This window comes from Calonectris borealis, chromosome 7, assembly GCF_964195595.1.
Source record: "Calonectris borealis chromosome 7, bCalBor7.hap1.2, whole genome shotgun sequence".
NCBI classification, from domain to species: Eukaryota; Metazoa; Chordata; class Aves; order Procellariiformes; family Procellariidae; genus Calonectris; species Calonectris borealis.
In genome coordinates this window covers 22,618,817-22,634,873 of record NC_134318.1, presented here as the reverse complement: position 1 = coordinate 22,634,873, position 16,057 = coordinate 22,618,817, and the positions used below count along the sequence as shown (strand labels likewise).

At 51.4% G+C, this 16,057-nt stretch overlaps 1 protein-coding gene across 1 annotated transcript; it reads left to right on the top strand.

Annotated features, from left to right (window-relative positions):
• The first annotated feature begins 1,759 nt into the window (after positions 1-1,759).
• On the top strand, positions 1,760-14,273 carry WNT8B (Wnt family member 8B). Its single transcript, XM_075154544.1, has 6 exons — positions 1,760-1,818; positions 8,104-8,137; positions 9,446-9,584; positions 10,964-11,089; positions 13,146-13,288; positions 13,716-14,273. Exons 1-6 carry the CDS (start codon positions 1,760-1,762, stop codon positions 14,271-14,273), a joined length of 1,059 nt encoding a protein of 352 aa, XP_075010645.1.
• The last annotated feature ends 1,784 nt before the right edge of the window (positions 14,274-16,057 follow it).

Here is a 16,057-nt window from a genome sequence, read left to right as displayed (position 1 = left end):
TTTTTCTCAGTGTACATAACACCTTGGGTTTTAAAATGCTCATGGCTCCAGGAGCTGGGGCTTTAATTAGTGCAAATACCGTCAGCCTTGCTGTAATAGGATGCAGCTGGGAGGCACAGCTGGCCCTGGGATCAATTGCCGGTGGCTGCATTTTCTCCTCACCTGGGTGTCTGCAAACCACCCAGCCACCCCCCGGGGCGAGGGGCCCTGCTGGCTGGGTGGGCAGCGCTCGGGGCAAAGGCAGTGTTTTGCCAGCAGTGCCCTGCGCGCTGTGCCCTGCACGCGCCCGGCCGGAGCTCCCTGGCCTGGGCAGAGCCGGTCTTGGCACGGCCAAAGTCCGGCTGAGAGCAAACCTCTGCCGGGCAGGTTTGCCTCGGGACTGTGAGATCCGGGAGGGACGTTTCATCCGCCTGAGGTGGCCCTGAGCCAAGCTCAGCCTCCAGCCAGCCCTGCCTGATGGCCCAGCCGCGGGGTCTCGCTCCCCTTCAAATCTTGCCCTGGTCCAGCTCTTCTGCCCAGCCGCTGCACCCCGCGTGAAATGAGTTTGACTGGTCTCAGCCCATGTTTTAGCTGATTATGTCCACAGCACGAAAATCAGCCGTGCAGTGCGGAGAAGATGCTCCTACAGCTCTGGGACAGGGCCACGTGGCTGGTCCTGTTGATCTAGGGCCGGTCAGAGTCCTGTGGTGGGCAGTGTGACAGTAACTGGGATGTCCCACGTGGCCAGGAGGCACAGGCTGGATGCACTTCTAAGAAGCTCCAGCAGCTCTTGGCCTGGGATAAGCCCTCACTGAGAGACCACTGACCCTCCCAAACCAAAGACCCCCTCCTGCGGACTTTGTAGGAAACCCCAAAAGCAAAAAATTAAGGGGAAAAGGGAAGGTTTAGTCAGAGACCTTTCTCCTGGGGGTGAGAATGGCATGTTGCAAAGAGGAGGTGGGAAGAAAGAGCAGGTCACCATGATGAAGGAGGAGCAGATGGAGGTAGGAACTGGCCCCAATTCCCCTGAAACTCCTGGGGCAGTCTGAGGCAAAGACGATGTTCACGTATCTGTTTCCCAGCCTTCTCCCTGAAGCATGCTGAATGGCCTCCAAGCAGCGGGGCAGGCGGTCTGAACCCAAGCTCCCCATCCCGGAGCACCCAGCGCACCCCAGCCCCAGCAATGTCTCCAAGGCAGGAGGAGGTGAGGGCACGCCGAAAGCAGCCCTTCCCGTTGCCTGTGCGGGGGATGGAGAAGCAGGGCAGTGCTGGTGGAGATTGAATCTAGTGATTACTTTAAGGGATTTGCTGTCTCTTTCTTTATCCCTCTCTCTCTCTCTCTTTCTTTCTTTTTTTTTGTTTTCCCCTTTTCCCTCCCTCTTATCCCTTTCGTAGTGCATTTGTCTTCGAGGAACCTGGGGTGTTCTTTTCATCAGTTCAATCTCTCTCTGGCACTTGAGTCCTGATTGGCTGAAGGACTTAGGGAAAAAAAAATCTTTAATTAAGTAGATAATCTCTTCTTAGGAAGTTCTGCGGCTCCATTTCACCAACCCCCTTTAGCTCTTACTTTAGGATTGGTTACCCTTCGCAGAAGTTGGGATTCAGGGGGCATACGCCTCTTCATCACACCAGGAGCGCCGGGTGGAAAATAACTCCATCCCTTCCCTAATTTTGTTGTGGTTTTTTTTTCTTTTTTTTTTTCTTTTCTCTGGTGGTGGTGGTACCCAAAGTTTTTTTTAGGATCTCCTTTCGCCCTCTTTATTTGGATTTTATATTTCACATGGACCCTTATCTGGGCATCTTCTTCCTCACTCCCTTCTTCCAATCCTGCTGTGCCTGGTGAGTATCGAGAGCACCTCAGTCTGTGTCACAGGCAGGTGCTCTTCCCAGACACCCTAAGGAAATTCCTCTTCACCTTCTTAAATGTCGCCTCTTTTCCACTTAGCTCAGTTCTGGTCTTTAACGGGACCAGATATTTAACTAGGTCCCAACACACTCATTGGCAGAGAGGTTAGATCTGAGCAGAGAAAGTCCCTTTCTTCCCCCTCGCCTCCCAGTAGATCCTGAGCTGGGGTAAAATAGAGTAGAGGAGAGCGGACGATCTAGCCCCTCACTTCCAGCTGGGAAGATAACCCAATGGCAGATCCGGGGATTTCTGTTTTTCCAAAGGCTCACACTCTGCTTGTCTCTTGTCTTAATCAAATCAAGTGGGGCTTCTCCCATGCTCCCCGAAGAGGACCGTCCCTGATTAAGAGCTCAGAGCCAGCAGGGGTGAGTTAGATCCCCAGGAGCATCACTCTGGATGAGCAGCCTGAGACCCGGACTCCTTGGCAGGCACAGGGTCAGGATTACACATGTCTGAAATTCATGTATTAGGATTTCCTGGGGAGAAGCTTTCGGTTGCTACGGCTTGGTTCCCAACCACCTGGGTCCCGACAGACCAGTCGCCCCATGCACAAACCTGCGGTCATCTCCTGTGGGCCTCTTGCTCTGTCCTAAGGGTGGTTTTACATTTATTTCCAGAGATGTTTTCAAAGGGTCAGCAGAAGGAGGTTACACTTGCATCAAATCTTGTATCATTCCTTGCAGAGTATATCTATCCCATGCTCAAATGGAGATGGACTCAAATGACCTGGCTCTGTAGGTATTTTTTCCTATGTGATTTTTACTGAGTACCTGAACTTTATTCTCCATTTCTGTGATGCCCTGGGGAATCTGCTCAGTGGGTTACAGACTTATCTCTAGCAGCAAGGAAAGTCTTTTCCCGTTCAATTACTAAAATCCCCAACCTCCCCCGCAGCAGATCTCTAGGGTTATTATCATGGATGGAGAAACCAAAATTACAGAAAGAGAAACTCAAGAGTAGATGGGAACTCACTCCTGTTGGGCTGGGAGTGAAATTTATGTTCTTTCAGAGATTTTCCACTCCCTTCATTAAAAGAATGTGCAACAATTTGTATATGCCTAAATATTATACAGTAGCAAACTCAAGATAAATCTCCCTTTGGAACAACGCTAATATATATGTTATGCAGAGAGGCTAGGCAAGAACTCATGCTGATTTTATTTTTATTTTTCCGCTCTTCCTCTGTATGTCTCTTGCTTTCCTCAATATAAACAGGTTTAGAATACATTAAAAGATAAAAAAAAAATCAACATTTTAAAGAAACAGTTCAAAGGGGAGAAATTTCAGAGCACAAAGTAGAGTTAAATTCGGAAATCCCAGGCGTTTTCAATGGAAGTTGAATGTCTAAATTCCCTGTCTGCCTTTCAGAAGTTTTTATCTAAGAGAAAAGTTTATAGATCAAGATAGCCTTGCTTCCCTCCGCGTGTTGCTTATAGGTCATGATTTCCTCAGAGAAAGGAAAATTGCAAACTTTATTCGAAACGATCATGTTACAGACCCTGTCCCTTAACTCTTGAGGAGGAAAAAGCAAGGTTCGTGGGAATCATGCAATAATCCTGCTTGCAATTTTTGCTGGTCTTCTTTATCTGATCCCACAGCTTAAAACGCAACAAGATTCTTTTTTCCTGTGATTTAATCACAAGAATTGGGAGTAGGGGGCAATATAGATTAACAATTTTTTTTATATATATGTGGCCACTTCCCTTCTCTGAGTGTGGATTGGATTCTGCCGTGTCAGCTAGGTTGAATGGTCAGCGTGTTCCTGGATGAGCAAAATGTCAGGGTTGCATTTAGGAACTAAAAAACAAATAAATATAACAAAATATATTGAGAGAAATGAAGAAAAAAAATGTAACGCTCCAAATGTTAATGAGTTGCCTCCCGGTCTCCTATCCTGTGGGAATAATGTAACAATCTCTAATGCAGCAGCTTGTTTCTAAATGGTTTTTTACACTTCAGTTGTGGGATTGCCTTTAGTTTCCAGTGTCACTGGTTTTCTAAAAACTTGGGGGAGTTTGTACTGGAGAACGAAACTCAGATCCAAAGTGAAATTGTATCCATTTTCTGTATTTACAATAATGACAGTAAAGATCTAAATACAGCTTTATAACTTTCTAAAGAGCTGAACCAGCAGCACAGTAGCATGAGGTATCAAACAAATACTTTAACGGGAGATTTGATAAGGCTCTTGTGGCATATTAAACTGAGGAGCAGGGTGCTGTTATTGGTTAAAGCTGTAACTGAGCAGAAATTACCAGAAGCTTATTAGTATTTGATATGTGTAAAATATAATGGGACAGCTGCTTGGCAGGGTTATCTGCTTTCGGGTTCAATAAAACTATGATAGAGAACTTCTGCTATAGATATTCATTAGCTTTGAGGTAATTTCCTAATATCGGATGCAATGAAAATCACTTGCCCTAGTGGATTTGCTTTTTACCTGGATGCACAGAGTTGCAGTGAGGGAAGCAGCGTGCCCTGCCCAGCGCCCTGCACGGGCTGGGGAGGGGGCTGAGGGACGTGGTGGGGCTCCTCTCTCTACCGGCTGAGGTCCGTCTCTGCTCCGCTTCAGTCCGTGTAACGCTGTCCTGGAGTTTGAAGGTGGAGGGGAAGGGGGTTTAGATAGCTAGAAACCCTGTAAGCTTTGTCGGAGAAGAGAAATAATTTCAAGTGTTTCCTTTCATGTGTGTGATTTCAAAAAGTTTTAAATTTGTTTAAATCAGTGTAGTGACACCAAAGTCATGGGAATTGGGCTGTTTTACACCCATTGTGGAGGCAGCTAGCTAGTTAGTTTAGGATTGCATTCTGCTTTCCTTTACAGGGGTATGGAAAATTAGTAAAAATAAATAAATGAATAAAAATCACACTACAGAGACAAAAATGAAGAGACATTCATTTTCATAGTGATTCCTATTTGCAGCACAGAGATTACTCTAGTGGCATTGTCACTACATCTGTGGAACAAGTGGCTGAATTACTCTCTGTCCTTGCTGGAGCCTATGTCCACAATAGAGATGCGTTTTTTTCTTAGCTAGATCATATGGGCAAAGACAAAGCGCACAGAGTTTGTCTCCATTATTATCTTTCCTTCCCTCTCAGCACAAATTAGAAAAAATCCAGCTACCCCTCAGCCATACGACAGCCCGTTCTGCAGCACATAGCACCCTGATATTCAAACTGTCCCATATCCCCTTCTCCTGAATCCGCTTGCAGCTGCAAGAGTTAAATGGGGGGGGGTCAAGTGTACCAGCCTAAATGAATCCTTTACTTGTCTAAGTCTTACAAACCCGCCCAGCAGCGTGCCTGCCTGGTGATCAGAGAGCTCAGGGAAAATGCCTTCTGTCTCTCCGGCTTAATAAAAATGTTTAGAATATCCTGCTGGGGAATTGCTACTGTACCGTTTGCTCAGCTGCAGATGGTGAATTGGCATATCCTGAACTTGGCCTTTTTGTGAACTTTGAGGTTTATCCCGGGAGGAACAGATCCTCTGCTTCAATGCAGTTATGTCAATTGACACCTGCTAACAGGCTGGTTTGCTGTAAACCCTGAACTTGTGGATTACTGTCCTCCTCCTAAAGCCACCCTTGCAACTGCTTAGCGAGGGTTTGAAGCAAATCCTTCTTGCACACTGTGAATTTGGCTTTTCCTACCCAGGTGGGAAGCAATGCAGATGGGATGTCTCTCTTGTTTTGGCCTCAAAAGCAAGATAAGAGGGGACTTGCAATTCTCTAGATCTTGCCTACACAGGGGCAGTTTACCAGAGTTTTCTCACAGCTGCTACCAGGGGCTCAGATTCACACTGACACCATCCTGAGTGTGGTCCCCATAGCAAAGCGCTTAAGGTCAAGGCAAAGGACAGGAGGGAAACCAGATGGAAAAATGACTTGTTCATGCTGCTACCCAGTTGCGTTAGGATGGGGACCCATGGAGCTTATGCTGTCTGAATAGCCCCAGGTTCATGGCCCTGTGTGATTCAGGTCACCCGATGCTCTAATCACCCGGCTACAGATGCCGTCTCTGCAAGTCTCAGGAAATATTTAATTAGCTGTACAATGCAGAAGCAGCTCCCAAAGGAAAATTCCTCTGCAAAACAGCCATCAACTTCGTGCTAAAGTACCCACAGGGGCTGGAGCACAGCCGGGTCTTAATCCCAGGCCTAGAACAAAAGGAAAGGATCTCCTGCTCTCGCAGTGCCCGGGCACAGCCCTCTCCCTCCCGTTTTGACCCAGGGGAATCTTTCCCAAAGCAAGCTTCACAAATATGGACGAATTTCCACCAAAAAAAAAAAAGACTTGCCAGAGTGAAACTTTGCAAACTAGTTCTCTCAACTCTTTCTAAACTGTGAGTAATAGCAAAGATCAGGTTTCTTGCAATTTTGACCAAGCTAAAATGACGTGGTCTGCCTCGGAGAGGATCTCCGTGAGGGCAGTTCTAGTGGAGGTGAAATGGGCTCGCTGAGCACAGGAGTGGTTTTCCAGGGCAGGGAAACATCCTCTCTAAATCTCTCATGTGTCTGATGTCTGGGCACCAGTCCTGCAACCCTGTCTGGCCACTGTGTCCCTGGCAGGGTTGCAGCATGGCTACACTTTGTCCCCCGGCTTGGGACAGCAGTGCCTGCTTCTGCCTGCGCTCAAGCCCACCCCGGGATGCCGCCGCGCTCTCCGTGCTGGCTTTGTAGCACAACAGGACAGTGCCTTTCTCTCCCTTACTGGGGATACCTGTGGCTCCAGACAGCATCACTTGAAAACACACAGGGAGCAAAAACCATACCCTAACCCACACCTTTCTCCCCTGCATCCAGCCACGGTCCGCCGTGGGATTTTCAGGGAATGGAAAGGAACTAGAAAAGTAGCAAGCATCACTGCATGCCAGGTAGCCCAGTGGAGCATGCCGCTTCGCTGAAGGGACAGAGTGGGTGAAGGCTCTGCGAGGGCTAGATGAAAATGGGAGGCATCCTCCATCCGGTGGAGCAAATCCAGCATTTGAAGCAGAACATCGTCTAGAGAAGAAGCTGAAGAGCCCAGTTTCTCTCGGTGCATGCTCTAGCTTTTTCCTGATTACTCACTCACTGCAAGGTCTCAATCCACTCATGCCACCTCTCTGGCCTCAGTGTCCTTCCCTGGGGATAACAGCACTCACCCATCTCTCTGGAGTGCCGGAGTGCCGTCAGGGGAGACGCTCATGAGTAGTGATGAGGGTTATTTTGCAAACCTGGAGAGACTGGAATGAGGTGTTTGTAGGAGAAACCTCCCTTTTCTTGCTTCATTTCTGGCTAGGGGTATTGGGGGTTGGCTCTTGGGCCTTTTTAAAGCCTCAGTCCTTTCTGCCATGACACAGCTAAGCTGCATTCACCCAGCCATCCTCCAGATTCCTAACGGTGGTCATTGCACCACACGGAGTCCTGATGCTGGCACATCATTTGCACTGAAACGGTCTTTCTTGCTGGAGAAAGAGACCGGCCAGCATCGGCTCTGCTCTGCAAGCCCCTGTGGAGAGTGATGGAGACCAGCCATGCTGCCTTGTGGCTCTTGGAGATGATCCCTTCACACTTTCAGTGGGAACACCAGAAAGTTTAATTTTGGCTAGGACCACCCCTTCACCCTGTACTCCCACTCCCCCCCTGCGCAGTGCCCAGCAGGATGGGGAGGACAAGCGTGTTTGTGCTCAGCCATCACCATAACGTGACCAAGAGGAGAGTGTGGACAGCCAGAGCTGCCCATAGGAAAACAAGGGACCATGATCTGGGGGGATGCTGCTGCGACACACACTGTGAAGGAGCTCCTCCTTCCATCGCATGGTCCCACAGAGAGAGCAGTGCTGGCACATGGTCCAGCTCCTGGGGCTGGGGGCAATGCTACCCTGAGCTAAGCCAAGCAGCAATTTGGTAAGGTAAAAAGCAAAGCTGGGGGAACAGGAAAGCACTAAAAAAATAGGGGGATTGGTGTGAAGGGCAGCTGTGCAAAAGAAAGCAAAAGGAAGGAGCAGTGAGGGGGTTGCAGCCCGGTACAGCCTGGTTGGGGGAGCAAGGTGGGGGGAAGGAGAAGTCACCATCCTGGCTTGCAGGGAGCAGCGAGGGGAGATGGGGGAAAGACCAAAGGTGCCTGCAGCCAGGAGACAGGCAGGCTGCGGGGGGTGAGAGGAGAGCTGTGGGATGCCAAGCATTCCCCAGGCCCCTCCGCCATCAATCCCTCCCTGCTGACACTGTCTCTGTCTTCCAGGTCAGTGAATAATTTCCTGATGACGGGCCCCAAGGTAAGAGAAATCCCTTTGATCTCTGTCCCCGATTCCACTAAACCCAGAGAGGGAGGGGATCCTCCTTCCCACTCCTCTCCATCCAGCCTTGGCCAGAGCTTCCCTCACCCCCAGATTTCCAGCCACAAGGCAGAGGATGGTCAGGAATGACCTGCTATGAGCTGCAGCTCCTTGGGCAGTGTCAGCCCTAAGCAAGGCTGGTCTGGGGTCCTTTTAAGCTGGTTGGAGCCAGATTTTGGAGATTTGTCTACTGGCACCAGCTGAGGCTCTCACCTGTCATCTGTTGCTTGCTGATGATCAGGTTAGCATCAGGACCCATATTCATCGAGCTGGAAAGGTACTTTCTGTAGGCCCTGCAAAACATACTTCCCCAGGGAGCACAGCTGGAATTACCAGGACCTTGTTCAGTATTTTTGACCCCCCTGCCTCCCTGCACCCCTTTTTCAGAGGCTTTTTTTTTCTAGCCAGGACCAGTTATAAAATTCACCCAATTTTTGTTCTGGCTATTCCCCAGGAATACCTCCAAGCCCATCTAGCTCTTTCTACAGCTCTCAATGGTGGAGCTATGGAGGAGCAACCTTGCCCCAAAGCACTGGCTGTCCCCCTGGGGCTGCAGTGAAGGAGGAGGCAGGCTGAGGCACCTGCTAGCATGGAGCTCCCTGGTCTCCGAGAAGGCTCTGCCTTCTCTCATGCTGGAGAGATAAGGGGTTCCCCATTGCAGGGGCTGGCTGGCACATCTCCTAACATGGCTAACAGCTAACAGCTCGGCCTTCTGCCCTGGGAGGCTCAGGCTCCAACTCAGCACAGCAGAAAATGCATTTGCTGCTGGGAGTGGCAAGCTCCACTCCCCAGGGGAGTCAAGCCTGAGAGACCTCCTCAGCTCTGTATATCTTGTCTCTGTAAGATGGCATGCAAGTTACTTTCAGTTGAATGCCAGCCTCCTGGGGAGCCTGCAGCCATGTTCTTCCTGGTGTTTTGCACTGTGCTTCTCCATCCATCTAGACCCCAAAGCAGCAGGACCCACGGTATGCAGCACAGGGCAGGAAGGCTACGCCTGCATCAGCCCCACCGCTGTGTGGGAAGAGGCTGGGGCTACGCCAGCTTTGCACTGCCTGCAATGGAAACTAGAGCTGCTGAGTGACTTTCCTGGACCCTGGGAGTAGCCTGGGGACATTCCTAGCCTGTCGCCCACGGGGCTGTCCCTGCATGCTGGCTAATGCATCCTGACTCAGTTTTGCAAGTTAATGCTGGGGGGGCTGAAGCAGGGCACACACCGTCCCCACTCCTGACCTGCTGCTCTGCTCCTAGGCCTATCTCATCTACTCCAGCAGCGTGGCGGCCGGGGCGCAGAGCGGCATCGAGGAGTGCAAGTTCCAGTTTGCCTGGGACCGCTGGAACTGCCCCGAGAGGGCACTGCAGCTCTCCAGCCACGGCGGGCTGCGCAGCGGTAAGGAAAGCATTGGATACCACTACTGGGACCCCCTCACTACAGGTTAGAGCCCATGGGCCCCTCCTCTCTTCCCAAGTGCCTCCTTTTCTTCCCCATCCCCACCTGGGATGTGCCTCTCCCCGGAATGCCCCAGAGGGATCTTTCCAGGAGGCCCCTTCACCCATCACACGCTGGGATCTAGCTTTAAGACAAGGCAGCCTCGCAATGCCAGCATCGCCTCCGGACCCGCCGAGCCCCAGCTTGGGCAGGACAGGAGTGTCCCACCAACCCTCAGGCAACTGGCTCCCCACAAGGATGCACCACCACGACCTGTGGCATGGGCTGCTGGACACGTCGTGCCTAGGTGGTGTCTCTCACCAGGGTGTCCCAGGGAGGCTGAGAACCAGCACAGGGTGGTGGGGTGGCAAGCAGAGGGATATGGCTAAAGGGAGCAGGAAAGAGTTCATCAGTGGCTGTGCTCTGGCCAAGAGGCAGAAGAAAGGTCTTCTCACGGCTTCCAGATGTCAGAGTCACCTTGGGCAGAAAGCCAGCATCCATGACCTGTGCCACTGCAGGGCGTGGGGCTGTGGTCATTGTCACTGTAACCCATTCCTTACCTGTTTGCAGGTGCCAGGAAATGTTTCAATGCATACCTGGTCCTCTAGATCCATGTATGGTGCTGGGCTGAGCTCGTACCTGCCCTGTACAGGCAGGACCTGGCTATGGAGGAGAGCCTCAGGCCTCTGGTAGCAGGCCTCTGGGACTGGCAGCAGACGAGGGCCCCAGGCAGAGGTGGTTTTGAAGAGGGGCCTTGAGGAGGCACTTGCAGCACGAACACACTGGGACTGGGAGCAGGTCCCTGAACCATTCCCATCAAGGTTATCTGCTCAGATCCAGCCCTTGCTGGTATTAAATGAAAGCCAAAGGCCCAGTGAAGTCAGCTGATGATCACCACACCGATCCTCGTGGGTAGGTATGGTCACTGCTCTGAGCCCTGGCCAGTTCCAGCAGAAGATGAGGCTCGAGGGGGCTGTGAGGAAGGAGCTCTTTGGTCCTTGGAGAGGGCCCCTTCCCCTCTGGGGTGTATTAGACGTGGGGAACACTGGGCTGGCTGTGTTGTGTTGCCACTGCTGAGCTCCCACAAGGACAGCCGAGTGCTAAACTCACCCACACCCTTGGAAATGGCACGAGTCTGCCTGGATCAAATTTGGGAGCTTCTGTCTTCATGCAGTTCAAGCCAAAACTAATCAGACATGTAGGGCCTGCTCTCCACCCCACGAAGCCCTCCCCATTGCAAATCTCTTCCTGCGCAGTCTCCAGCATGGCAGGACATGTTGCTAATACTGGTCTGGCCGTGAAATCTTTAGCACATCTGCTCTTGTATTCCCACTTGACAGCAAACCGAGAAACCGCTTTTGTCCATGCCATCAGCTCTGCGGGCGTCATGTACACGCTGACCCGGAACTGCAGCCTGGGGGATTTTGACAACTGTGGCTGTGACGACTCCCGCAACGGACAGCTGGGTAAGCGAGATGAGCTGCCGCCCCCCGCTCGTGTCCCAGGCGGCAGGAGACAGCTCTTCTCCTCTCCTCCGCTGGGGCCTGCAGAGACAAGTCCTCCTCCTGGTCCCCGCACCTGGAAATGCCCAGAGCAGAGCTTTGCCTGGCTCAAACCAAAGTAGCTCTGTGGAAGATAATGGGGCCACCTCCAATTTACACCAGCTGAGGCCGAGCCCTTGATGTTTTCCATTACTTTCTAAATGAGCAGGAAAGTAGAAGGGGGTTGCAGTTTCCCTGGTTCAAATCAAGCACAACTCTGTCTAAGCTGCTGGAGGGAATGACTGTATCATACGGGCAGAGGAGAGGATCTGATGCCATGCATCTAAATGGCAGGTCTGGTTAGCGCAGCGCTGATCGAGGGACCTTGGGGTCCCAGGGTCTGCAGGACCAGGGTGGCCCCAGAGCAGAATTACCAGGAGGGAAAGCCGGGTGCCATCCACAGACCCCTCCAGCGTTTGTCAGCGTGGCAGGCACACGAGTGCACAACCAGGAGAACCGCTGTGGCAGCACGCAGCCTTCACCCCCTTCCTGTCGCAGCGGTACCCAGCCCCGCAGCTGCTGAGCAGCCCCGGCTGCAGCACCGCTCCAGCTCTCCGCTCAGAAAACATTGACATTTCCGTCTCTTGTTTTGAATGGAAAGAGGTCAAATTTCAAATTATCAAAACCTTTTAAAAGCTATTCCCCTCTCAGCTGCACTGGGCAGTCAGTATGTGTCAGTTTACGACAAACTCCTCTGGAGTGTCCAGTATTTAGTAATTTGCTTTATTGGCTAATAGTTTTTAAAACAGCCACTGCTTCTTAGGTGTCCGAGGCATGGGATAGCCCATCTCTAGCAGAGCAAGACTTTTGGGCAACAACAAGCCCAATTTTATCTTCTCTGGAAAACTGAGTTAGTCATGCTACACTTCTTTTCCCCAAAACATATTTGTTTTTCATGAAAATTTTCCATTGTGAACTTAAAACCTTGGAAGGCAAAGGAAACTTTTGGGCTTGTCCAAAACAGTGTGATTCAATTGTAAATGTCGTTGCGCTGAATCCAAGTTGGTGAAAGGTTTCCATTCTCCCTTCGGTCCCAGCTCTTGATTTGGACTTCATCATCCGCTGCAATTACCCACCTCCCATGAGACACCCCTGCCTTTCCCTGGGAGAGGGGACCGCGATGCTCTGGGGAAGTCCGGGCAAGGGCCGGGCCTTTCAAGAGAGGCACGAGGCCGTTAAACCACAACTCCCAGGATGTACCGCCACGGCACGTTAGGGTCAGAATGTTCCAGATTTCAAATCTTCATTAAGAAGTTTGGCATTTTTCTCTAGGAGGAAAAGCAGCAAACCGCATGACGTGTTTCCAGTCAGCCGAGCTAAGTTATCGAGCTCCCATGCAGCTAGGAAAAGTACCCTCCACATCTTGCTGTGCAGTTTCCCAGTTCTGAGCTGACTCCTTTTTTTCGTTATGATAATTGGAAAATCAGACCCTTCTGAGATGCCAAACATCATCTCAGGATTCTGGGTGTACCAAAAAGAGGGCATCCTCGATACCTGTGTGCCAGGCTTGGGTTGTTTCCTGGCGGAGGAGAATCTGATCGCTCTGACCCAGGATGCCTCCACCAGTTGGCTAATCTGCGTTAGCAAGATGCTGTCCCTGCGAGTCAGACTGAACCAGTTCAAGTCAGGGTTTGCGGGAAGGTGATTAAAGACCCAAAGCCTTATCTATATGGCTGCTAATGCGTGATAAGCAACAGCTTCTGAATCCTGCTCTATAGAAAGCCTGGAAATCCCTGGGTTTGTCGCACAGGACATACCCCTTCGCTGCCTGCATGAGCCACTTACTGTCCAGTTCTCGGCAGAAATGGCAAGAGCCCAAGGGGAGGGAATCGGGGAGCATCGCAAGGCAAAAGGCTGGATTTGCCCCCACAGCCTCCGTTCCCTCCCATCACTTCTGAGACCCTTTCTTGTCCCCAGAGCCACAAGCCAGGCAGGCAAGGGGCTGGTTCCCTGACAGCACACATCTCGTCTCCTTTCCTAGGGGGGCAAGGCTGGCTGTGGGGAGGCTGCAGCGATAACGTGGGCTTTGGGGAAGCCATTTCCAAGCAGTTTGTGGATGCCCTGGAGACTGGACAAGATGCCAGAGCTGCTATGAACCTGCATAACAACGAGGCGGGCAGAAAGGTGAGCCCCTCTCTCCCTCCAGACCTGACAGCACATACCAGATTGGCTCTGGCCATTCACTGTGGAGAATCACAACTTGCTGTGGCTAAAAGCACGTGTCCAGAAGAAACAATGACCTTGCTGAGGAGAAGGGGATGGCAGCAGTACTGACATGATGGGTGGTGTTTGTTCTAAGGTAGCAAACCGCCCGTGATTACGCTGTTAATGGCTTCCTGCTGTCCTCTTTCTCCCAGTTCAAGTAGGGGAGTACCATGGAGAAGCAAATCTGCGAGCTTTAAGTCAACAACCCCTAGGCAGGACTACTGCGCAGGGAGGGTCGGTGGCAAACCCCTCTGCAGGCTTGGAGCCATGCTTCTCCATGCACTGCAGCACAGAAATGACCCCTCTGGGCTTCTTCCTGAATCCCCTCTCTCTCCTCACCCTGTAGGCCGTGAAAGGGACCATGAAGCGGACTTGCAAATGCCACGGCGTGTCGGGGAGCTGCACCACACAGACCTGCTGGCTGCAGCTGCCCGAGTTTCGGGAGGTGGGCACTTACCTGAAGGAGAGGTACCACAAAGCCCTGAAGGTGGACTTGCTGCAGGGGGCAGGGAACAGCGCTGCCAGCCGGGGCGCCATCGCCGAGACCTTCAGCTCCATCTCCAAGAAGGAGCTGGTCCATTTAGAAGACTCTCCTGACTACTGCCTGGAGAACAAGACGCTGGGGCTGCTGGGCACGGAGGGCAGGGAGTGCCTGAAGAGGGGCAAGGCGCTCAGCAAGTGGGAGAAGCGGAGCTGCCGGCGGCTGTGCGGGGACTGCGGGCTGGCGGTGGAGGAGAGGCGAGCTGAGATGGTGTCCAGCTGCAACTGCAAGTTCCACTGGTGCTGCGCCGTGCGATGCGAGCAGTGCCGCAAAAGGGTCACCAAGTACTTCTGCGTCCGCAAGGAGAAGCGGGAGCGGAGCGGGGGTGGCGGGGCCAGCCGCAAGCTCAAGAGAAAGCTCTAACTTGCCTCTGCTCCTCCATGGTCCTGTCTGTCCCTCTCCTTTCCTGCCCTCTCCACTTCCCCAGCACCACCCTCGCACCATTTCCCTTTGGCTTAGTTTTGTCTTATTCCCAATACCACCTCACTGGGGCCTGGGCGAGGCAAAAGAGCGCTCATGAGCCCCTGGGCCTTGGCCATACGGGGCATTTCCCATTAGTGCAGTGGGTGATGACTTCTGGGAAGACCCTCAAGTGTTGACAAAACAAGGTGAGATTTGGTGCCTTCAACCCAGAGTCACTCTATCCAGTGACTATGGTTTTACCACTGAAAACACAGGTGGTCTCGGTGGCTCCTGCTTTTTTGAGCTTGTCTGTTCCCCAAACAAGCACCTGCTCTGGGTTTTTGAGCAAGCAAAAGCACAAGGAAGCTGAGATGGCACCACCAGAGTTGGGCAACTCAGAGTGGTAAACCCTAAAACAAAAGAGGCTTCTAGTACCCCAAGAAAATAGAGACACTAAAATAAAACCGTTATTGCCTTTTATTAAGCCCTACACTATGAGGGAATAGAAAAGTTGTGCGACTCCTTCCTGCAGCAAGCCAGCCTCCAGGATCACTTTGCATCCTTTGACAACTTTGCTAAGCTCTCCAGTGCTTTACTTTGCATTTGAGATGGCAGCAGCAAGATTGAAGATGCTGCTTGACCTGCCCATTAAACAGCTGTCCAAAAGAGGAGTCCCATCACTTGCTTTTTACATGCCTTCTCTGCATCTTCTAAGCCTCCAGGTCCAGTCTCCCTTTTCACTCCAGCATCCCTGCCAAAGCCCTTGATTGATGCCATAAATATGCCCTCACACTGCTCCAGTCCCCTTTCCCTCCCAAATCTCTCCCATAAAGGAGCTGCCAGCTGAGCCCATTCCCCACCTCCTGGTGTGTGGAGTGCTTGCCAAGCACTCTTACCCTGTCAGCTAACTAACTAACTACTTCCTCCTAGTCTGAGAAAATAATGTCAGTTACTATTTAATGGTGGTGTAAATAGGAAAGTGAAGCACTTTGAAGTTTAATTTATTGCACAGTTACTGTGATGTATACATAACAGTTTTTCCTCTACCATGTATTGTATATATTCTATAGGCTAAGCAAGCAGCAGGAAGATTTGGTTGATGCAACTCTGTTCCCTTGCCGTGGTTGGGGTAGGGAAGGAAGAAGCTGTCAGCTGCAGGACCTGGGGAAGCTCACTGCACCATCACAGTGACCTCCCTCGGGCTGTGAGGTTATCGTCTGCTTTGCTGTTTGAAGTGTCCTTTAGGCAGATGAGAAGCCAGCAGAGCTAAGTTACTGGCCATTAGACCTGTCTTGTAGCCAATATTTGTAAACCAATAGCCAATGCAATAAATCAGTAGCCAAGTGCTTGCAAAATGCTGTTGTGTCTCAAGTAGTTGGGTGATTTTTTTCATCCAATTGCATGTGTGGATGTATGTAATTACAATCCTGGAGACTAAAACCCAGCCGCTTACCCATCTGTTGAGCATAAGAGCTGACCAGTGTCCTCCATGGAGCACCACCTCGGCTTCTACCAGGAGGGGAACGGGCCTGTTCTCTCCTTGAGCTTGCTTGAGGTTGCACCCAACTGCAAAGCAGCTGCCAGGGGGAAAGGGGACGGGAGGGGGGCAGACAGGGGCCCGGTTGCCCATTTCAGAGATGATACATTAATACAGACTCAGCAGTCTGTGTGTGTCTCTTAGTTATCAAATACCCCCCGATCCCAGGACACCCAATCAATTCATTGGGGGTGGGAATTTGGACCTA